This window comes from Taudactylus pleione, unplaced genomic scaffold (genome assembly GCF_031769625.1).
Source record: "Taudactylus pleione unplaced genomic scaffold, aTauple2 ptg000503l, whole genome shotgun sequence".
In the NCBI taxonomy this organism is placed as follows: Eukaryota; Metazoa; Chordata; class Amphibia; order Anura; family Myobatrachidae; genus Taudactylus; species Taudactylus pleione.
Window position 1 is genome coordinate 150,138 of NW_028284905.1, and position 24,159 is coordinate 174,296.

Sequence of the window (24,159 nt, forward strand, 5' to 3'; positions counted from 1 at the left end):
TGATTGACATGTGTAATTTAATATGATCCTACTGTACAACCTGTAGCCAAAATAGAGGCAGTATTAACCCCAGTTCTCCAAAAATCTTAAGAAACGCTTTCTGTACTTGTTTCTTTGTAACTTACTGTATTTAGCTCCTAAAGTTCTCACTGTCTCTCATGTGTAGCATATGGCATATATATTCTCTCAGATACTACTACATTGGAGGACCTTTCTTTAGGTGTATAACGTAATTCTTCTAATAATATTTTTAGGACCATAAATATACCTCCAACAATGTCATTTATACTATTGAACTGATCCCAATATGCTAATCCTGATCACTAAAGAGAGAGCCAATGGTTCAGCTTTCCCGGCCCTATGTACAGATTACACTCTCCTTTTAGTACAGCAACTGCATCACCTGCCACCGTGTTTCCAAAACTCTGTCCTCAAGGCACCGTAACAGCTTTTAAGGATATTTTTATTATCCTCTATTTATATGGAGCCACAAGGTGTCCACAGCACCTTACAAAGTACATAAACAGAAACAGTATGAACAAAATAAGAAAAAACATAGGCAGTTATACAGTAATAATCACATAGCAGGGTGGCAGAACCCAAAGGTTTGATGCCGATGTAGACAGTAGGGAGAAAATGATGTTATAAGTGAGAGAAGGTAAAGGTAAAGCAGATGAGGGAAGAGGCCCTGCTCATGAGAGTTTACAATCTAAAGATATCAATGCTTGAGCACAGGTGGTTAAATAAAAATTATTAATGTACTTGTAAACAGAGCCATAGAGAACCAGCCCGGACCCCGTTACACTGTTGGGGTGTAGCCTAACCACCGGAGGTGTGGCCACACCTCCTGTAGAAAAAGAACATTTGCAGCTGCATGTCAATGAGGAGGGAGCTTTGAGCTCCTTAGCCAGGGGCAAATCCAGGGGGGTACGATCAGTGTGATTGCTCCACACCAACCCAACACTCAGAGGAGAGGGAGCTGCTGCTGCTCAATGGCAGCAGTATCCTTGTTTCCACTGTAGCCCAGCACACAGCAGCATGTGCTGAGCTGCTGAGATAAGAGGGGGGGGTTGGTGACGGACCCGTTCTCCCACCAGGCCATTCCAACAAGCCTGGGCATGGGTAATTAGTACCCACTCACCCCCCCCTTCAGCACCCTTGCTAGTGAAACCACCTAGGCTCAAGCATGATATGCTTAACTCGTGAACTGTCAAGGTGCCTTGATGACCAAGATTTGGAAACACCGCCATACCACATCACCTGTATAACCTTCTTCTTCTTCATGCCTCCTGGTTCCCTTTCACTGGAGCTGTCTTTCCTGTTTTGATAGTGAACAAATTCTACTACAGCAATGCGAGATCTGATTTAGCATCAGACATTTTTAAATATTTATTGGGTTGCGCCAGGTGAGAAATATTCCATGATGCTTGACCCATAAACCTTCTAACTGTGACCCAGTTACTGTATAGACATAATGATCCCTGGTTGCCACCCCCCTTCTTCGTTGCTCCAACCACTGACTGCTTGGTGAGCAACAAACTTCTCTCCAGGTTACTAGTGCACTTTCCCATCACTAGCTTCTCATTTGTTTTACATTGGGCACTACATAAAGCTGTTCTTTGGATAAACAATTGCATCCAGTGCATAAAGCATTGCAGATCTTTGTTACATCTAGGTCCAATCGAAATAAGAAGAATCCGTATTGTATCAATCAGATAGATGAAAAGTAAAGCTGAAGCCCACCAAACAAAGTAATTAATTTAGTATAGGTTGCAAAATGATAATCACTAGCCAATCAGTTGAACTTATTGCAAAGTAGAAACCGCTTATATACAGTACAAAGTCGTGTTTACTTATTAACTCAATAAACTCCAAAACACTGTAAGGCAAATGCTCTTTACAATTATTTTCTTTTTATTTGATCTTCGAATATGTAAAGCAAAAATAAAATATTTCAATATGTTCCATAAACAGAAGTGAAGTTTTGCAGCATGATCATCATCAGTATAAATCTGTGGCTCTCCTAAAAGAGCCAACGCGGCCATTCATGGCCCCCCAGTCGCTGTATCTCCTGTACTCGCCGGACTTCAGGTAGTACTGACGTCCCCTGAAGTTGGGCTCTTCGTAGAAGATCCAGTAACCCTCAAGGACATTACAGGAGTGGATGTCATTGTAATGGAATTGCTGATGCACATTTGGGCAATCCTCAGTGAACTCCATCATCTGGCCTCTGAAATCCTCTCTCTCATAGATTCTCATCTTATAGGAGCCTCGGTGCTAAGAAGTACACATAAATAAATCATTAGCAAAAACTTGACGACCAGTGGATATGTATATAAGTTAGTCCCACTACCACTAGCCATGAACACCTGAGCTAGATGGAAAAGTCACATCTACATAACGTTACTACAAGGAAATATGAGAAATAAGAGAAATAACCATAACATTGGAATCGAACACTTTACAAGATGATTTATCTGGTATAGTAATTGTATTACTTTTAAAAATTGCTGGCACAACTAAAGAAATAAAATGTAAAACCATCACCGCCAAGTAAAGTGTGGGGTGGATAATAACTCATATCCTACATTTTTTGTTTGATGGATTATTTTTGTTTTGGAGCAAGATATTCCATATTTTAATTTACCATTTACTTAGTTAGGGGTCAAAAATGAGTATTTTAATAAAAAATTTAATTCAGTGTTATTCATAATTTATATTATGTTTGGTTTTAGGTCCATGTGCTATTTTTACCTGCATACAGTAACAGATATAATAAGCTAGTACCATTATGTTGTATTGCAGTAATGTTATATACTGTAGAGCTTTTATGGCAACCACAGCAATTTATTACATGAATTTAGTTGCAAAATATCAACATATTGCTTATAATATCCAATCACAAGGCATTTACAGCAAACTGTCAAGTTTCAGACAACTTGCTGCCCGTGTTACCAACAAATCTGACAAAACCATGTAAAAGTATAAGATAAGTAGTCGGCCGAAGTTCTAAGATTTATTAATGTTATAATATTTAGAAATTATGTCAAACTGTATACTTTGCATCATCTGAAATCTCATATTTCCCATTTGAGCAGAGCATCTACGACTTTCTGTTGAGATGACTTCCAAATTATTAGCTTAATAACAGCTCTAGGGCACTATAAATGTCTTACGTCAGAAATATATGAAAGCATTTTACAAAACATCTACAGAAATCCAAATAGCTCCCATATTTAAGAAAAACAAACTTATTTTATAGATACCTGCAGCTCTTATGATAACTATATTCTGTTAATTAATAATAATAAAAATAATAAAATATTAATAATCGTAGTAAAAATAAAATTAACAATAATAGTAAAATAATAGTGACGACAACAATAATATTAATACTAATAATATTAATAATTATATAAAAGTAATAATAATAGTAAACAATTGTAGTACAGGTTGAGTCTCCCATATCCAAAATGCTTGGGACCAAGGCTACTTTCGATATCGGAATATTCCGTATTTTGGAATAATTGCATACCATATTGAAATGTCTTAGGAATAGGGCCCAAATCTTAACACAGTATGCATCTATGATTCATATACACCTTATACACACATCCTGAAGGTAATTTTATACAATATTTTCAATAATTTTGTGGCTCAAACAAAGTTTGTGTAGATGCGTGAAATTAATTTATATGTCATATACACCTTATACACACAGCCTATAGGTCATTTTATACTTTATTTTTAATAATTGTGTGCCTTCAACAAAGTTTGTGTACATTGAACCATCAAAAATCAAAGGTTTCACTATCTCAGTTATGCCAAAAATATTCCGTATTTTGGAATATTTGGATATGGGATACTCAACCTGTAATAATAATAATACTACTACTATTAAAAATAATATTAATGATAAAAATAATAGTAAAAATAATAGTAATGATAATCTGTTAAGTTATTCTAAATAACTCACTTGAGGGGTTAAACGACAAGATCGGATGGAGTCATTAAAACCCATCCATTGCTGGAAGTCAGGATACTCTCCCTTTCTTAGGAAGTACTGGTGCCCCTTGTAATTGGGGAACTCATACAGCATCCAGTTCCCATTCTCCACGCGTATGGAGTTGCAGCGGTTGAAGTATGAGTGCAGGTCAGAACAGTCAGAGCTGCACTCATAGGAGCGGCCCTGGAAGTTCTTGTCCTCATAGAAGATGATCTGAAATAATAATCAAAGTTTGAATAAACAGTTGGTTCATAATATTTTGATGGTAGGTACCATATTTACATTTACTAAGTAGAACACATTAACATTACAGTACACTATAAGCTAACTAATATGCAAAATTGAGGAAAAAGTAGCAAAGTTGAGGAAAAAGTACAAAATCAAGGGTAAACCGGCAAAAGACAGATCCGATAGGAGTGACCCTCGCCATGCATCATTATGCTTAATCTGCAACTTTATACCTATTCCTTTTGACAAAAAAAGTAATCATAAGTATCTTGTATACTTGTAAAAGTATCAGGAAAAAGTAGCAACGTTGAGGAAAATATATCCAGCATGGGGATCGCACCATTTGGTGTAAAAGTTATAGGTGTATGAGGACACATCTGTAGGATTACTGTTTAGGCACGGCTAAGTAGCAAAATCTGTGGCACGATCAACGGGGCTATTGGGCGTGATTTGAGGATAGATGTGTGTGAACATACCTGCACTGCTGGAAAAAAGGAAAACTGCCCTCAAGTGTGTTTTTATACAGTACCTTAGTGTAATTAACTGAGTTTTACAAGTAATACAAAAAGAGTGTACAATTCTTTTTGTAAAAAGCAAATAAAAAAAAGAACAGTACTATAATTTCAGAGTAATTTTTAGGGAAAATAATTATCCAGCTAAATTAGTCAGCTAAAACATCGTTCTGAATTGAAGTACGATTATATATTTGCATTCTATAATACATCCAGTATCAGTATATGAATATTCTCCTTTACCTTTCCCATTTTGGCTCAGGACTGGTGCACTGGAGCTGTAGAGTCTGTGCCCATGTATTCTGCAGCTGGCTATATATAGGCCCTCCGCTGCTGTGTTTTGCAAATGCAAACTGTAATACAGTATTTTTGCTAACAAAGATGAAACAATTGTTAGTTCTTTTCACTTGTAATGCACATTGTTGTTTCAGTAAAATGGTCATTGTTGTTTTTTCTGTGTGAATAGCATGGGTTTTTTTCCTATTGACTACTATTGACCATCAGCACATCTTGTACAGAATGTATGCACTATTTTACCTCACTGCATTTATAGTGATTATTCTTAGGAAAAATCCTGTATGAGAGAAAAAAATCTTTGTTTCAATTGGTTTGCACATTAAATGATAGATTAAACCGAGCAATCATTGCAGAAAATCTGAAGTGGAACATAAAATAACAATTACAATACTTTAGAAACAACTAAATGTAACTTAAAATAAAATGGCTTCATGTTTATACTTTATAGGTATATGTTTATAGGTATATTTATGTGTAGTGTTAGCAAGTGTTACTTATGCCACAAGACAACCCAAATTCTTTAATTCACAATAATTAATTTCCCATAATTAAGTTCCTTGTGCACTCAAATTAGTAACATAAATGGAAATATGTTTCTGACTGTTTTACTTTTTTGGGTCCTAATAGAAACTCTGGGTAGATTATGATAACAAAATATTGGTAATCTAGGAGCCCTAGTTTTTAATTTCAACATTCATGTTACCATGGCTAAGTAAAGAAAAAAGTAACCCTCGGCACAATATCTCCTGGTCACAGTCACCGTGATAAAGAATACTTCTAAATATAAAGACCCATAACTTAACCAATTCTGGGTTATATAAAAATAAGTCCTTATTCATCACACATTTCAATATTGTGAAATTTATGAATGCAGGAATAAAGTAGAAGAATATTATATCAAAGTAAACTTTCAACACCACAAAACCCACGCTTATAAACTAGAGATGAGCGGTACGGATTCTGTGTAATCCGAACCGCTCCGAACATTGGGGATCCGAGTCCACCCGAACCCTGTTCGGGTGTTCACCGCCTGACTCGGATCCCCGTTCGGGGCCGAACGGCGGCCGCCTGATGTCGGATTCTCACTAGAGAATCCGACATCAGGTCTCCTCGCGTGTAGGGCAGAGCGCAGTGATAGCGCTCTGCCCTACACAGACACAGACACACAGCCGCCAGCGGCAGCTGTGTGTTTGTTACAGCAGCCAATGAGAGTCACACAGACTCTCATTGGCTGCTGCACGGAGGGAGCCGGCTGGAGCTCACACATGAGCTCCGTCTTCCGGCTCCCTCCTCAGCGTGTGACAGAGCGGACGGCGCGGGAGCGGGGATACAGGTAAGTTTTATTTTTTTTATTTTTTTACTTGTCAAAGGTCCGGGGGCGCTACTGGGGGGGGGGTCTGCACTACTGGGGGGGTCTGCTACTGGGGGGGGGCTATACTACTGGGGGGGCCATACTACAGAGGGGCCTGCTACTGGGGGGGCTATACTACTGGGGGGGGGTCTGCACTACTGGGGGGGGGTCTGCTACTGGGGGAGGCAATACTACTGGGGGGGCCATACTACAGAGGGGCCTGCTACTGGGGGGGGCTATACTACTGGGGGGGGGTCTGCTACTGGGGGGGGCCATACTACTGGGGGGGCCTACTACAGGGGGGGCCATACTACAGGGGGGGCCCATACTACAGGGGGGGCTACTACTGGAGCAGCCTACTACTGGGGGGGGCCTGCTACTGGGGCAGCCTACTACTGGGGGAGCCATACTACTGGGGGGGCATACTACTGGGTGGCATGCTAATGGGGGGCATACTACTGGGGGGGCCTGCTAATGGGGGACATACTACTGGGGGGGCCTGCTAATGGGGGGCATACTACTGGGGAGCATTCAACTGGGGGCACTGCATAGTGGACCGTACTACTAAGGGGACTGCATAGGGGGCACCACTGCTGGGGGACATTGTGTAAGGGACACCGCTACTGTGGGCATTGTGTAAAAGGGTCACTACTGTGGGCATTGTGTAAAAGGGGCACTACTGTGTGTCGTAACATAAATAAGAGACACTACTTTATGGTGTAATGTGAATCAGGCCCTATGTGCGGTGTAATGCTAATAAGATTGTGCACTGTGACTCCTAGGGCCGTAGCCCACTTTGTAAACAAGTACTGTGACTCTGCTGGCCGTACCCCACTGGGTGGGTGCACTACTTTTCATTTCTGCCACTGCTGTGTGGCAATGTGTCATAGATGTGCTTTATACTGTGGTGTCTGTGTCGTTGTGCCGCTGCTTTGTCGCTTAGTAACCAGTCAGCTCACTGCAACCTTTGGCCAATAATGTTGAAAACAATATTATAAGCTGTGATATGGTCTAAATTGACTGGAAATTAATGTTATTGAGGTTAATAATACTCTAGGAAGAAAAAAAAGACCAATTTATGTGATTTTAGCTTTTTTTGTCAATTTTTGTAAAAAAATCCAAATCCAAATCCAAATCCAAATCCAAAGCCAGTCACCGCAGTTTGGCAAATCCAAATCCAAATCCAAAGCCGGACGACGAATTAGAACCAAATCCAAATCCGGCAAAAATGGTCCGGCGCACATCCCTATTATAAACTAGCCATAGGTTCTAGAATGGGGTGGGGCAAAGTGGGTGACTCGCCTCCCCCCAAACAGCACCAGTATATGTACTGGGTCATAGGGAGCAGAGTTACCAAGGGGGCCGGGAATGGAGATACTCCCCTGTCCAGCTACTCTACCTCCTCCCACACTCCCTCCACCTGGTATGCAGTCAGGATGCCGACGGTCTAAATGCCGACCATCGGCATCCCAACTGTCTAATACCGGCAAGTGTCTAATGACAGGCGTCGAAATCCCAACGCCTGTCATTAGACCTACGCTGGGAGCCTGACTCCCGGCTTACCGTTCGAAGGTAAGCCAGGCTCCAGGTGTGTACAGCCGCGGGGGGGAGGGTTAGGTTAGGAGCTCCCGAGGGTGACTTATGGTTAGACATCCCCCTGGAAGGTTAGGGTTAGGCTAGGGGAAGGGGAGGTTAGGGTTAGGCACCCTCCTGGGACTTTGGTTATGCTGTGAAGGTGGAGTTTGGTTTAGGCACTTAGAGGGGGGTTAGGGTAAAGCACTCGGGGGGGAGGTTAGGGTTAGGCACCCCTAAGGGAGGGTTAGGGTAGTAAATAGAAAAAATACTTACCTTTTGAGATCTTCAGTGCCAGGCTTCCGCTGTTGGGATTTGAACCATGCAGCTGGCGGTAAATCATACTGATTCCCTACTCCAAGCTCTGACACCTACTGTGGCTAGTAACTGTAGGCCGGCCCCTCCTCTGTGACAAACCCTTTGCCCTCCTTCCCTCCCACTTTATATATTCCTCCCAGACCTTAACTCCCCCTTTATACTTAGGGATATATATATATATATATATATATATATATACACACTAATACCGGGGACCGGCAATCGAGGAAAATCCAGGCAGCTTGGTCCGGTGCCTCCACAGACTTTCAACCAACTCTACCTTAAGAAGGTGCGGCACTCAGGATCACAAAATAATACGAGAGGTGGTATATATTAACGATTCAGTTTTAAACATTTTGGCATCCTTGAAACCTAACTATAGAAAAATAATCACTATGCTAACAGGTATGTAAAACTCTCAGTGTTTACTTAGTTTTAAAAAATAATATATACACATATTTTTAAATTATGATAAGCAATTAACCAATAAACGTACAATAAATATTATAAAGTTAATTAATTAGAAGCAACTCTGTGCCCTGGGTTTGAAAACAATATTGCACCATAAATAGAATCATCTAAAAAAGGATGCTCATACTGTATACTGTATTTGAAACAAGCTCCCTGATACAGGGCCTGATTCAGAGCCGGACGCTCTGACCAGAGCGCTCGCTATGAATCAGGGCCCTCCTACCTAAAAATGGAGCGGCCTCCTGGCCGCTCGCATAGCTGTTAGTGACCACCCACAGCTTATGCGAGCGCCCAAAAAGATGGTCGCGATGGTCAAGACCATCACGACCATCGGGCTTGCGACGAGACCCTGTGGTAGGGTCTCGCTGCCACAAGCCCAGGAGTGCTTTTGGCTCTATCAGAGCCAAAAGCACCCCCACTGACATCACTAGTGATGTCAGTGGGGCCGGCTCCAGACGGAAGGCGTTCCCATGGGAACGCCTCCGTCTGGGCAGCCACGCCCCCAGCACGCCCACCAAAGGGGGCGTGCTGTCAGTCACCATCGACAGCACGCCCCCTTTAGTGCAAGACCCATAGCGGCAGCTTGGCTGTCGCTATGCGGGTCTCGCGCATGCGCACGACGGAGCATGCGCATTAGGGCACCATCGACCCACTTGCGAGCACTCAGCGCTCGCGAGCGGGTCTGAATTAGGCCCACAGTCAGAATGGCACTTTAAATTAAGTCTTGTAAATTTATGGGACAGTTTAGGTGGTAAATTTACTAAGAATCGTGTCTGATCGAGATTGTTTATTTTAAACTTGACTAGCATCGCAGAAACTTGATGCTTCTAAAACTCTCAAATTTACAAAGAAGTGTGTTTAACTGAGATCGAGTTGGCCGATTGTGATTCAGATCGAGATTTCTCACCCGAGTTGCACATTATTCACCAGAGTTGCCAGTGTCTTCTCTCTGTCAAACTCTCCCAAACAAGCAGCTTACACATATCAGTGAAATAAGTCTGCTTGTCTTTAAAAAAAGAGTTAATATGAAAAATTATGTAGGGTCCCCCCCAAAAAAGCATAACTAGCCCCGGGCTGCTCAGCCAGTCCTGGTTTTTAAAAATATGGGGATAAAAAGGTGTCCCCCGTTTTTTAGAAACCAGCACTGGGCTGCTGTTCAGTCCCGGTTTTAAAAATGGAGGGACTCAATCCAGCTGGGTGTAATGTCACAGACGGGACACTTTCACCAGATCGTGGCTGGGGTGACCCGGTTAAAATGTCCCCTCGCTGTGGCATTACACCCCGTCCGGATTTGACTCCAGTGCTTTTTTTAAACATAGGGGGACCCCTACACAATTTCTCCCCCTATTTTTAAAACCAGGACTGGTCAGCAGCCAAGTGCTGGTTCCTAAAATATGGGGGAACTCTACGCATTTTTCCACCAATATTTTTAGGAGCCAGGAAAGGTTCAGAAGCCCGGGGCTGGTTATACTTTTTTGGGGGGACCATACATCTTTTTTGTTCTAATATTAACCCTTTAGATAAGGTTTACACGCAGAAACACACACACTGATCTGTGTATGTTTCTGCCAAACTCGCAGCTCAGGTGGTGATCTATTTGAAACTTCTAATTAGCTGCAAGTTTGCTATAATTACACCCAAGATTGTAATCTTGTTTATTAGTAAATTCCTGAGTTGTATCTTTTTCATGAAAAGTACTTCAGAGTTTGGCCGATGATGAGTTTATTCGAGTTTGCAATTAACAGTGAAAAGAGAGAAATCTTACTCGAGTTTGCCTGTAGTAAATTTGTGAGTTGAAAAAAATGCCTAAACTCACCCGAGATTGCAATCTCGACCAAACTCGATTGTTAGTAAATTGACCCCTAGGACTCTAATCTGGAATCCAAATGATTAACAATTCCTCCAAACATAACAGTTCCAATAGCAAGGTAATGTTGATCATGTCTCTGTAGTCTTGCAGGTTATTAGGAACCCATGTCAGGTCTCTTGGTCAGGAGGGCAAATACCCCTTTGACGCCAATAGGTTGTCAGAATTATCTAATACCAAATTATCCTTTTAGGAATCTAGATGAAGCAGCTCAGTTTACAATCACTCCTGAATGCTCTGCAAATAACGTTTTCTGTGAATCCTCTACCTAATCCATTTCCTCGCTGCCTGCACCTTACTCAGAAGTAAACTTTTACCTTTGAGAAATGCGCAGACAGCACCGAAATGCATTAGTTGTCTTCAATACTAAAGTTCAATTATTTTGTCATAGACTGTACTGGATTAATGATAGAAGCTGATTGGCTACATTGGGCAACTTTTCTACTTATCTGTTTCTGTTTCTGTCTTAGCTCAATAATAAAAAGATTATTGAAAAAAATTAGAATTACAGATCTTTCATGTTAAGTATGCATCACAAAAAATCATATTTTGAGGCCAAATACCTTAAAAGAAACATGTGAATCAATATCGAGGAGAATATTAAGCAGTAGAGTTTTGAAACCTTCACTGATCTCTAGTAACAAGCAAGGTTGTATAAAACAGCATAGTTCTGTAGTGCCATCAAATGGAGCAAACACCTCCAAAAACGAAATATACAGTAGCAATTTAAAAAGATTACAGTGCTAAAAGTAGTTGGTAATATAAATAAATGAAAAACCCCATAAATATCATAAAGTGTTGTATAATGTTTCACTTAAACATAAAAACGTAAATCCTGCTGATAATTGAAAGTGCCTGCCGGCTGAGAATGAAGCAATAGCTTAATAAATAAAGTTGCTTCTTAGAGCATTATAATCTAATAAGTGTCCATATGTCCACCCCTTGATTTGTTTAACAATATAGTAAACATTTGTCAGATTTAGGTATTGTTCCAGCAAAATGACACCAGAAAAAGTTCCAAATGCTTATTTGTTAGGGCTAGTTATTACCAGATGTACAGTACTTGCCAATTGTCTGGCTCCGAATGACAATGTCCTCCAATTAAATAGCTATATGGATCCTTTAACCTGGGCTGGTGAGCTGCATAATCCCTAGCTGTAAGGGACAATGTATATAAGACTTTATAGCATTCCTAGGTAGTATGGAAAAAGTCTTTAGGCATTATTTTCACTTCTAATATGAAGTAAAACTTCTAATTCTGGTGACAATCTAATTTCCTCCAAAAAAAAAAAAATCATTATTCTCTTATGAAATTACTCTGCATAATGAAACGTGTCAGAACTGCCATCTAGGGTTCTACAGTAGTCTCCACATGTTTTTCACATATTTACAGTATGTTACAAATACATTTATTACAGTTCCAGAGCAGAAGATAGCACGGATATCTACTGTGTGTAGCGAAGATCCAGTGTGCCATGTGTGACTGTACATTAGCATGGGGACGACTATTCATTAAACTCTGAATACATGAAGTTTTTGGAGTTTGACTGTAGGAACTAACACCATCTTCAGAAGGTATTATCCTACTGATATCAACGCCTTCCTATTGAAAGGAGATCAAGATCTCAAAGAGAAAGCCACCTCCTGCTGCCTTTGCCAAGCCCTTATGCAACTTGGTAGCACATGTACAGTAAAACCACTTGGATAGAACGCGGAGATGTAAAATGTCATCATTAGCAGTAAAAGTGGTAGTGTTTGGTAGTGAAGAAGACCATTGTCATAATTCCTAGTTATCAGGTTCTAGGTGTCACAAATCATGGTCTTTAGCTGCCCATACAGTGTAAAATATTCATTAATTGCTGTGTCTAAAACCTCCAACAGACTGTCCCAGTGATTACCGCTCACCTGGCTGCTCACCTGGTCAGCCTGACCAATTACCTGTTACCACTCCCTATATATTTCCAGGCCTAGCAAAGACTCATTGTCTAAACAACTGTGTTCCTTCCTGAGGATTGTTTAAGGCTTAATGTCTCCAATGTTTTCAGAGCTTTCTCCTGTGTATACTTTCCTTGCTGAAACTCAACCATTACCCACTTGTACCATCGCTGTTTTCCTCTCAGTGCTGCGGCTTCCATACCGCATACAGATAACCACTGGGACTGTTTACCATTCCCGCTGTATACCATCTCAGCGTCGCGGCTTCCATGTTGCACACAGACCGCTTTCTGTTTTCTGCATTCCATCTACCACTGTGTACCATCTATCAGTGCTGCGGCTCCCATGCTGCACAAAGACCACATACAACTCCAGCTCCAGTTCTGCCAGTATACCTGCGCTACATACCATCTGTTGTTGCCACACATCTTATCACCTGCGTGAATTCCACTCTGCATTGTTCGGGCATCATCTGGACTGTGTTGCAAGATTCACTACACTCTGTGGCTATAGTGGGTTACTGTATAATCTAGGTTGACTATTTTGGTTATCCTGTACTGTGTGCTCTTGTCTTGGGCTGACAGCGTTTGGGTTCCGGGTCTGAAGGGCATGATCGGATCACAGGGCCTGATTCAGAGCCGGACGCAATTAGCGCTCGCTGGTTCAGAAAAAGGGGGTGGCTATTCAAATGAACCGTTCGCTCTTTGCGGTCTGTTGACGCCTCCATGTCTGAACGAGCGAACAAAACTTGCGGACGTTTATTTGAAAAATACGCCCCCTGGCCGCTCGCATCATACGTCATGTCTGCTATTTATTAGATTAATCGAGTACATCGATCAGCGTATGAACTGCTCGCTATTCTTGTGGCTGTTTTTTCCTACCACTATATTGCGAGCAGTTCTGACTATAAAATAACCAGGTGACGTGGTCAATGACGCTGCTGTTTTAATTATGCACACCCATAAAATGCCCATTTTGACCTTTAAGCACGCCTGCGTTCTTAATTCCACTCCCCGTTTTCAAGCACCTTCCCCTGTTACCACCCACATACGCCTCATCATGTCACTCAAAGTAGCAGGCATTCGCTATATAGCAAACAAACGTTTTTCGGCCGCACTGACTGGTTCGCGCATGCATATTATAAACCGTACGCATGCGCAGAAGTGCGAACATTGCTCGGAACGAGCGTACTGCCACTTACGAGCGGCTCTGAATCAGGCCCACAGTCTTTTAGCATCAAGATGTTCAGTACTGTGTGTGCCTGAAGTGTCTCTCTATCCTGAATTCCCCTTCTGGATTATGGTCCAGGTCTTGCGTTAGAGCTGTACCAGGGAAATAGCTTCATTAGTTCTTCCCTGGTTACATAAGACTCTGATTCCTTGCTTAGTTCCTGGGTCCAGACTGTCAGTACTATACTGTTTTGACTTCAGGTTCTTCTTGTCACTGGAGTAGTTCTCTTGTCTGATTGGTCCTTGGACCATTAGGTGTGAGGCTGCCCAGTGGCTTGGGTTCCTCTTCCAATTCTAGTATCCTTGCATTGCTCCAGTCCGTGATTCCTAGTGTCTCTAGTCTGCCAGAACCTGTATTACCTATGAGTCTTGGTATCTTGAAGCCTCTCCGTTTCCTGCACTCCATAGTTAATACCCTGGGCCCCGTGCCAGATCTACAGAATACCAGAACCGGATTGTGTATGGTATTATATATATGTTATTGGGCAGCTTTGTAAAAATTAATTAAGAGACTTTGGGGCTGATCTGAGGTGGATAACGATGTGGATGATTTTGAAAGTGAGATGCTAAAATTCTCAAACCCGCACAGACAATGGGATACAAAAAACATTGGTCAACTGCGCACATATCGGCACTGCGTCCAACTCTGAATTATGCCCTCTAAACATAGTGGCCTCCAGAGCCATAACTAGACTTTTTGGTGCCCTGTGCCAGAAAGAGCATGGGGCCCACCTCATATTTCAAAGGGACATAATGCACCCAAAAAAGGGGAATAGCCTCATGGGGAAGGGCCAGGAAATAGAAAGCAGAGGCCAGGAGATGCTGGGGATGAAATAAGAGGAAGATACAAGCAAGAATGATAATAAACAGAAATTTGACAGGCCCCCTGTGTGTTGACACCTGCCGCACTACCCTAGCTATGGCCTCGGTGGCCTCCACTACGAAATAATGACTAAACCATTTCATTAAACTGTGAGCAGATGTTTTACATTCAAACAAGGCAATTCAATACAAAGATTTACACAGATACAAATAAGTTAATTCAAAATAATTACATTAACACAGCCTCATTAAATAAACATAATTTTATTCAATAAAATATGAGAGGATAATTCACAGAGTTAAATTGAAAACATCCCTAAAGTACGTCCCTACGTCCCAACATCCCTACGTCCCTACGTCCCTAGGTTTTTAACACTCTTACCTCATTACTAGCACATTTTATTGTAAACTCTTGAAATTATAAATCCATTGGCCAATGTACAAATAAATTACCTAAATATGTGGAAAGGTGCATAGAATTTTAAAAATAATATTATATTTTTTACTAGGAAGGGGGCACTAAAATTATTAATTAATACTAGGGTGATATTATGTAAATGAGGGGGGCATGATAGAGGGGACAAATAACTGAAGTCAGCATAACATGTTAAGAATCAAAATAGGGTCCAAGAATTTGGGAAAAATAAATACAGTGGGGACAAAATATTGGGATAGTCAATATAGTGTTGATCATATGTAGAAACATCAATCCAGGGGGGTCACAGGTACAATGTATAAGAAAGGGTTGAGCTCAATGTCTGATACAGGGAGAGTTCCTATTTACTTTACTGTATAGTGGGCCCTAGAATGCTCTTTCTATTGCATGGTAATCACTAAGATTCTCTCTGTGCTGTATGGCAGTCACCAATAGGCTGTCTGTATAGTTTGTTGGTAAGTAGGATAATTTCTGTATTGAAAGATGCTCAGTAGAATTATTTTCGCAGTATGTAAGTCACCAGGATGCTCTTTGTAATATACGGCAGGCTTCTTGGATGCTTTTATTATTAAACAATGGTCACTAAGGTGTCCTTTCATTTGCGTATGTGTTACTTGAATGTTTTTTTGTACTGTATGGTATAGAGGGTCTATGTAATTTATGGCGGTCAATAAAATTCTCTATATTTTTGAAACGTGTTACTTGTAAGTCACTGAGATATTATCTGTATTGTATAATGGTCATTAAAATGCTGTATGCACTGTCTGGAGGTTGCAAGAATTATCTTAGCATTGTATTGTGATAACTAGATATTACTACGAATTATATTTTGATCTCTTGGGTGCTTTCTGTGTTGTGATTGGTCATGAGGGTGCACTCTGTATTGTATATCAGTCTGTAAGATTCTGTCTATATTGTGTCACAGTCATATGGATGCTCTCTACATTGTATGACAGTCACTAGAATGCTAACAGCATTATGTGGCAGTTGCTAGAATGTTCTTTGTATTGTATAATGGTTAGTAAGATACTCTTTGTATTGTATATCTTTTATTAGAATGCATTTTGTGTTGTATGGTGGTCATTAGGATGTTCTCTGTTTTATTTGGCAGTCACTATGATGCTCTCTATATTGTTCAGTATGATGGTAATTATGATGTGCACTGAATAGTATATAATTCATGAGGGTGCTTTGTGCTTTGTATATTTGTCACTAGGGCACTCTGTGAATTGTATGGTGGACACAAGGATGCTCTCTATGTTGTGTATTGGTTACTTGGATGATCTCTGTATTGTATGGTGGTCACTAGGATTCACTCTGTTTTATATATGCATTACTATAATTCCCTCTGTATTGTATGATGGTCACAATAATGTGATCTGTATTTTATGGTGGTTATAATGATGTTCTCTATAACATATGGTTGGCATTTGAATGCTCTGCATTGAAAGGCAGTCACAATGATGATCTAGGCATTGCATGATTATAACTAAGAGGTAACTCTCCATTGTGTATTGGTCATTCTCTAGTGAAGAATGGTCACTTAAATGCTGTCTATGTTATGTGGATGTCACTAGGATGTTCTGTGTATTTTATGATGGTCACTACAATGCTCTCTGTTTTGTATGTCAGCCACTAGAACAATGTTCTCTGTTTATATTGTGGTCAAGAGCATACTTTCTGTATTGTATATCTTTATCTATCTCTGAATTGTATGAATGACACTAAGATGCTCTCTATATTGTGTACTGGTTATGGGGAACATAAAAGATGCCACTCTTGTGTTTTTTTGTTGTATTGTATGACAGTCACTCTGATGCTGTCTGTATTACACAAAGGTCCCTAAAATACTTTCTGTGTTGTATGACAGCCACTAAGACACTCTATGTATTATATGAGGGGCTGGAACGGTGCTCTCTGTATAGTATTATGGTCACTAGAGTGCTCTTTTATTGTATATAGGTCATTAGGATGCTTGGTGTATTTTATAGCAGTCACAAGGATCTTCTATGTATTACATATCAGCTCCTTTGACGCTTTCTGTATTGTATGTTGGTCACTAGAATGGTCTCTGTATGCTTTCTGCATTGTATGGTCAATTGCAAGTCTATATTGTTTATCAAATACAAGAATGCAATACGTATTGTAAGGCAGTCACTAGGATGCAGTCTGTATTGTACATTGGTTGTTATGTTTATCTCTGTATGATGCTTACTAGAAGGTTCTCCCTATTGTATTTCATTCACTATGATGCTTTCCCTATTTTATGGTGGTCACTAAAATTATTTCTATATTATGATGCAGTCTGTATTATATGATAGACAATAGGGTGCTCTCTGTATTGTATGTCAGCCACTAAGATGATCTTTGCATTTTGCAGCAGGCATAAAGATGGTATCTGTTTTGTATACCTATCATTATCACTTGCCAGCCCATCATGCAAAGCAATGAAAGCTGAGAGGACCCTCATGTAAGTAAAATATTGAAAATGTTTGGAAGAACAGGGAGGATAGGGAATGGGGGTGTCATTATTTAGAGAACATGGATGCATTGTTCAAAATTGGACAGGAAGCTGCAGAGAAACAATAGGGGGACATTCACACATAAAGTATGAACATTTAGTCTGTTACTGACTGAACTCAAAGTATTCTATGCATATTTTGTACTTTTATACATTAATCCTACATTATGTCTATATAACTAGAGCCTCAGAATCCGCGATAACTACTGTAACTAGCATCATACTTCAGGAGACACTGTGTAAATGCAGGTAGCTGAAACATTGAACTAATCCCTTATTGGGAAATGTATATATCAAGATAAGGAGTGTTTTATTTTGGAGTGGTCACTGCACTATACAGAATATTGCCAATTAGAATTAGTGAAGTGCTGAGTTAGATAGCCCCATATCCTGCTACAGTTTACAGTACAAAACAAATATGTGTAATTGTACAAACATATATAAATCTTTAAGGCAAGTAATACCAAACCCATTGACTATTCCAACACACAGAAGTATTTACAGTGCATGAAAGTACAGTACACAGCTTTTTCATGTACTTTTGTTTTTTTTCTGCACCAATACAGTATATGTATTTTATTTCACATCATCAGTAATTGAAATTATCTTATAAAACCTAAGTTTTAACTTTGGTAATATAAAGACTCTCCACATGTCAGCAAACCTTCTAACATGCCATCATACATCTACACATGCCTCTTACATGCTCATCAGACCTTTCAACATGGGCACCAGCCCTCCCCACATGCACATCAAACCTCACCGAGAACACCTTCAGACCTCCCCCACACACCATCAGTCATCCCCCACATACCATCAGACCACTACACATATGCATCAAATCACTTCCCACATGCAAACTAGACATCCATCATGTTCCATTAGACCATCCCACATGCCATCAGACCTCTTCAAATGCTTCTTACCTGCTCACCAGACCTCCACGCACCATATTCTATCAGACTTCCACAAATGCCATTAGACCTTCACATATGCTCTTTACATGCCCAACAGACATGACTACATGCTCATCAGAAAACCACACATGCTCATTTGCTCATAATACCTCCATATATGATCATTAGACCTGCTTTCATGCCCCAATACCTCCTCTGGTCTATTTACTTGCCCACCAAAGCTCTTGACATGCCCCAGACCTTCTGGCATGCCCCAAGAACTCCCCACATACCCATTAAATGACAATCAGAGCTCTTCACATGCCCAACTGACTTCCCACATTACTTATACATGCCCAGCATACCACCTCACATGTCTCCCTGATCTCCCCACATGCCCTTTAAATGGCCATATGAGCTCCACACATACCCATCAGACCCCACACATGACATTCACATGCCCATAAGACCTCCTCACATGTCACCCAGTCCTCCTCACATGCCCTTTACATGTACATCAGACCATCCCACGTGCCATCAGACCTCCTATGCCCCTTATAGCTCATCACATCCACTGGCCATCAGACCAACCCACATGTTCATTAAATGCCCAGCACACCTTCTCACATAAGCATCACTACTCCTTCACATGCCATCACACCTCCCCATCTGCTGTCTCACACCTTCCCACTTACCTTTGCAGCTGAGCCCACAGACTTTGCTGCAAAGAAGAAGCTGCACACTGCACTCCCTCCTTCTCTTCTGTTTAATTGTGCAGCACAACCTCAATTTGAGGAGTTTTATTATTTGATTTATAAAGAATTAGGAACAGCCAGCTAAGGACTAAATTGATGCCTTTGGTGCCAGGAGCACCTGGAGCTGAGATTTTGGAGCAGCATTTACTACCACCATGATGGAGGGAATCAGAGTTCTCCATTGCACAAGGCATAAAAATATGTACATACTTGTGCATTACCTTCACCTTGGGAAGGGTCCACTTGCAGTTGTGTACCACAGATGTGGCTTTGGTGTGAAGAATCTATCTAACAATATCCCTTTTTTTGGGAGCTTATTGATTAAAAGAAAACAAAATAAACATAATTTAGGTGACATTGATGATTTTATTTATTGCAGCTGTAACATTTTCTTCCACTTTAAAGTTTAAAGCATCAATGGAAATCTAGAACTTTTCTGAAGGAGCCAACTTTGGGGCTGCTTGCACCCCAATCAGAATATCTCCTATACTCGCCAGGTCTCAGGTAGTACTGACGCCCTCGGTAGTTGGGCTCTTCATAGAAGATCCATTGGCCTTCAGGGATGCTGCAGGAATGAATGTCATTATAACGGAACTGCTCGTAGACATGTGGACAGTCTTCTGTGAATTCCATCATATGGCCTCCAAAATCTTCCTTCTCATAAACCCTGATTCTGAAGGTGCCACGGTGCTAGAAAACAGAATAGCTTGTGCATTATTGATGCATGTTCATAATTATATATTAAATATACTGTTTCATTTACTGCTATAGGCTGCAAAGACCAGACTGCTCATTTTAATAAAAAAAAAACCACACAATGCTGACCGTGGTGCTCTCAATGCAATCTACGTATAATAAGTGGCAACTGCCACAAAGAGGATTGTGTATAACTCTCCTAAAAAATATAAAAATAACAAAAAGTGGCTGCCCATTCGAATCATACTACAGAGTAAAATTTATATGTATTTTACTGGTTTAAAAACATGAATCATCACAAAATTTGTATAAAAATACATGATCATAAATATAAAAATTATATACAAATCTCTATGATAAGGATATTGCAAATTGTATAATGCATATAAAGAAAAAGAAAAATGAAAATAGATATAAAACACAAAATAACAAAGAAATAATAATTTAATACAATTATGTCCAAACCAGCATGTGTTTTTTCTTTACTTATTTATTTGTGCAATAGATAAATATATATTGTTAGTCATCTCTACCCATTTGGTGTACAGTCTAATCCATCTTTTAAACTATGCAGTACCCAGGTGATTGTCATTCACATGCTTTGTTATGAATGATATAGCAGAAAGAGATCCTACTTGTGGGGTCAAACGGCAGGACCTGATGGAGTCATTGAAACCCAGCCACTGCTGGAAGTCGGGGTATTCCCCTTTCTTCAGGAAGTACTGGTGCCCCTTGTAGTTGGGATGTTCATAGATCATCCAATTTCCGTTCTCCACGCGGATGGAATTGCATCGGCTGACGAAGGAGTGCAAATCGGCAGAGTCGCAGTTACACTCGTATGAACGGCCCTGGAAGTTTTTGTCCTCGTAAAAGATGATCTGTGAAGAAAAGTTATTTATCATTGTAATAATTCTTAGTAGATAACAGTCTGAAGACAATATTCTGCATTATTTCATAGCTTTATTATTACTACTAATAATACATGTTGTACTGTAGAAACACCGGGAACTACATTGTACAATAAAACTAACGGGCTGTCTAGCCACCCTCCCCTCTCTCATATCTCATACATAGTAGTACATTGGGAATACCATAGGAATTATGCCATTTGACAACATTCCCGACAGCCGGAGCGGGAATGTAGTACCTGATTGGAGATAAGCCACAGAGATGTATTGGGTTCTGCATTCATAAACTCCTTCTGTCCACAGCAGAGATAGTTTGATGGATGTCAGTGATCAACCGGCTCAAGAGTGAATCCCAAAACATTGTTACATGGGAGTGGGCCGAGGTGTTATCTCAATATGAATCACTGCTTAATATCATCACTTGCCAGAACTCATTTATTACAAGTCCCTTTTGAATTCTTACTATTTCCTATTACTGCACAGTGAGATCTACCCTTCCTTTCGTGTTCTAGATATTATTCATTTTATTTCATTTCAATGTGCAATCTCCAAGTCCTCAGACAGAAATCTCAATGAATAATATAATTAACCATAAACTGGTCACTTACTGTATCTAGTTATTCTTTATCTGACTGTTTTGTTTTGTAAATACGTTTCCAGCCATGTAGAATGTGCTATAAGTCATGTCTTTGTCAACTACAGTGATGACCCATTACCAATATGTCTAATGTGTTTCCACTGCAATATCAACAACAATATTTATCAGGAGACGTATATTTTTTAATTAACACGAATAATGTTAATTTTTTTTTTTATTTAATGAATGATGTGGCTGTCTACTTTATGGTGTAAAATAGTGCCTCACGACATTTAGTTAAAGCATCATAAGTTATATGAATCAATATAATGATCTAGAACTACAGATTATTAGTGCTATGCGTATAGAATTATCTAGGCTCTTTTTTTCCATAATGTATCAATGTATTTAATGAGAATGCAGAAGAAATCACTGTTCCACAATGAGGCGCTAAATATAGAGGATTAAATATATATTTAGAAACACTACTATATAGAGAGAAACTTCATATGTGCACCCTATGTTAAACCTGTACTATTTGATTGTTTAAAGCTAAAAGAAATTAACATAAATCTGCATACTTCTTAAAATGCATAAAGTGACCTAAGTTGTAAAACTTTGTATAAGAATAAAATGTCCTTTCATAGACTATCTTATGTGTATAATGCACTGTGTCTAATATATTTATGTCATCAAGCTTATTAAAACTTATATATTGTACTGAAAAATAGTTTTCTTACACTTACCTTCCCCATTTTGGATGGATTTCATAGACTGACCACAGTGCCTCTGAGCTGCTGTCTGCTTCTATATAAACGTACAACCACAAAGCCAGGATTTGCATATATTACAAATCTTGAATAGTTTATTTTTTGGAGAGGAAAATACAGTATCTAGATATATATTTTCTGGGTTTGCAGTGCAGCTGTCTATACTGCTATTGTTAAATATGCTTGTGACAGCATTTATACTTCGTAATTGTTTCATTGGCCAATAAAATCCCAGTTAAACCTCTCTATAGAAAATCTTTAAAAAGAAAAAAAAAATGCAAGCACATTCACTATCAACTGGATTGCAGTCTATTCTGCCCTTACAATGATATGTATTCATTTCACTGGGGCCTATTGAAGTCATTGTGTTGTACTAGACGGAAAACAATGGAAATGACCAGGCCCACAGAGGGTCACTTCAGGATAAACTACGCTAATTAGACAGCCTTAGGGCCATATTCAATTTGGCAGCGAAAAGTCGGAATCGGCGATAAATTATCGCTGATGACGTCATTTTCGCATGTTTGAATTATCCCCGTATTCAATTACAAAGACTTTTCGCCGGTGTGAAAAGTCTTTGTAAAAAAACAGGGATAAATTTTCACCATGTTTTACGTGGTGAAAAAAAAGTGCAAAATTGGGGTTTAGGGGTGCAGGCTTATAAAAAATAGCCTGCAGCCCTGGGAATAGCCCCTAAAAATGAACTGTGTCAAAAAAATAAAAATAAAAAAATTATTTTCATTTTGGGGTTAAAAAAAAAATATGTGGAACAAGTTTTTAAATAACAAAATTATTTCGGGGGGGTTTCCCAAGTATGCGGCAGGTGTTTAAAAGAATGCAGGTGGTTGCGGCAGGTGTATTTTTGAAGAGTTTTCAAATTGCACTTTAGGGACTTATAAATATGCTTGCACCCATTTTCATGTACCCCAAATTTGATGGGCATAGTTAATTTTTGCCCCAAAAAACCTAAGTGTTATTCTTCATCACTTCTTCAAAGTCGGGAAAAAACACCTGCCGCGGCTATTTAAAAATCCCGACAATATGCAGAAGGCCAAATCGGGGGTACCTATAGTGATTTCCCATGTCAGGACATATTTTGGGGTGTGCCAGGATTAATTCCCGAAAATTCAGAGGACTTTTCGCCAGTCAGTTTATCGCTGGGTCCCGATTCCGCTGTTAATATTAAAATGAACCTTTATATACCCCTGCCTGTACCTTCTAAAATCCTTCCTATAAACCTCTAAGGATGATGGTAATTTGCGTACGCAGTCATACAATAAATAGAGACTCCAGACTCAGAACATGTGGTCCCGAAGCACAAAGTATTATTCAAGTAAAAGTACAGTCAGTTACACACTATGATCTGTGCACAATTTAGCGCAAAGGAATTATACAGACCCAAGTACAGTTATACAAACGCAGCACCTCTGGACCAGATCCCGGCATTCAGAAAGAAAACCTCCATCAATCAGCATTCAGCAAGAAGACTAAAATCCCTGCGTTTGAGCACACATATTTATACCCCCCCAGAATAGACAGGACATTAGAGACATTTGTTGCTGATATCATTGGTTCCCAGGGGAGAAGCATATGTTACAGTGTATTTAACAGGCTGGTTCAAATAGACTAGCCCAGCAACTGAGGGTCTCCGCCTCCCCGCCCCCATGCTACATCCTAACAGTTGTTCCAAAATATACATTTTGTTGCTTGTAGTCTCTGCGGTCCATAAGTTGGGAATGCATGATGCAATCTCCACACCGATAGTACCGGAATTCTGTTGAAAGAGTACGCATCAGTACGAACCCAAACACTGCTGTCTTAACATGTATAGAACCTTAGTTATCAAATATCTTTATTTCACAGCATTTAAACTAACTGACCCAACTTAAATCATATACTTTAAAGCTTATTAAACCTTATGTGTGAATATGTAATGTGTGAGTATTCAGGGTTTGATATAAAGATGTATTAATGTGTATATGAGGAAGGGTG

General features: G+C 39.9%; 2 protein-coding genes across 2 annotated transcripts; both read right to left on the reverse strand.

Annotated features, from left to right (window-relative positions):
* Positions 1 to 1,893: 1,893 nt before the first annotated feature.
* On the reverse strand, positions 1,894 to 5,071 carry LOC148501751 (gamma-crystallin-3-like). Its single transcript, XM_088450003.1, has 3 exons — positions 4,990 to 5,071; positions 3,977 to 4,219; positions 1,894 to 2,277 (listed from the first exon to the last, which is right to left on the reverse strand). The coding sequence occupies exons 1-3, from the start codon at positions 4,996 to 4,998 to the stop codon at positions 2,002 to 2,004; spliced, it is 528 nt and encodes a 175-aa protein (XP_088306129.1). The 5' UTR covers positions 4,999 to 5,071; the 3' UTR covers positions 1,894 to 2,001.
* A 14,491-nt stretch (positions 5,072 to 19,562) lies between these two features.
* Positions 19,563 to 22,177, reverse strand: LOC148501752 (gamma-crystallin-3-like). The gene is made up of 3 exons (XM_088450004.1): positions 22,144 to 22,177; positions 20,548 to 20,790; positions 19,563 to 19,906 (listed from the first exon to the last, which is right to left on the reverse strand). The coding sequence occupies exons 1-3, from the start codon at positions 22,150 to 22,152 to the stop codon at positions 19,631 to 19,633; spliced, it is 528 nt and encodes a 175-aa protein (XP_088306130.1). The 5' UTR covers positions 22,153 to 22,177; the 3' UTR covers positions 19,563 to 19,630.
* Between the last annotated feature and the right edge of the window lie 1,982 nt (positions 22,178 to 24,159).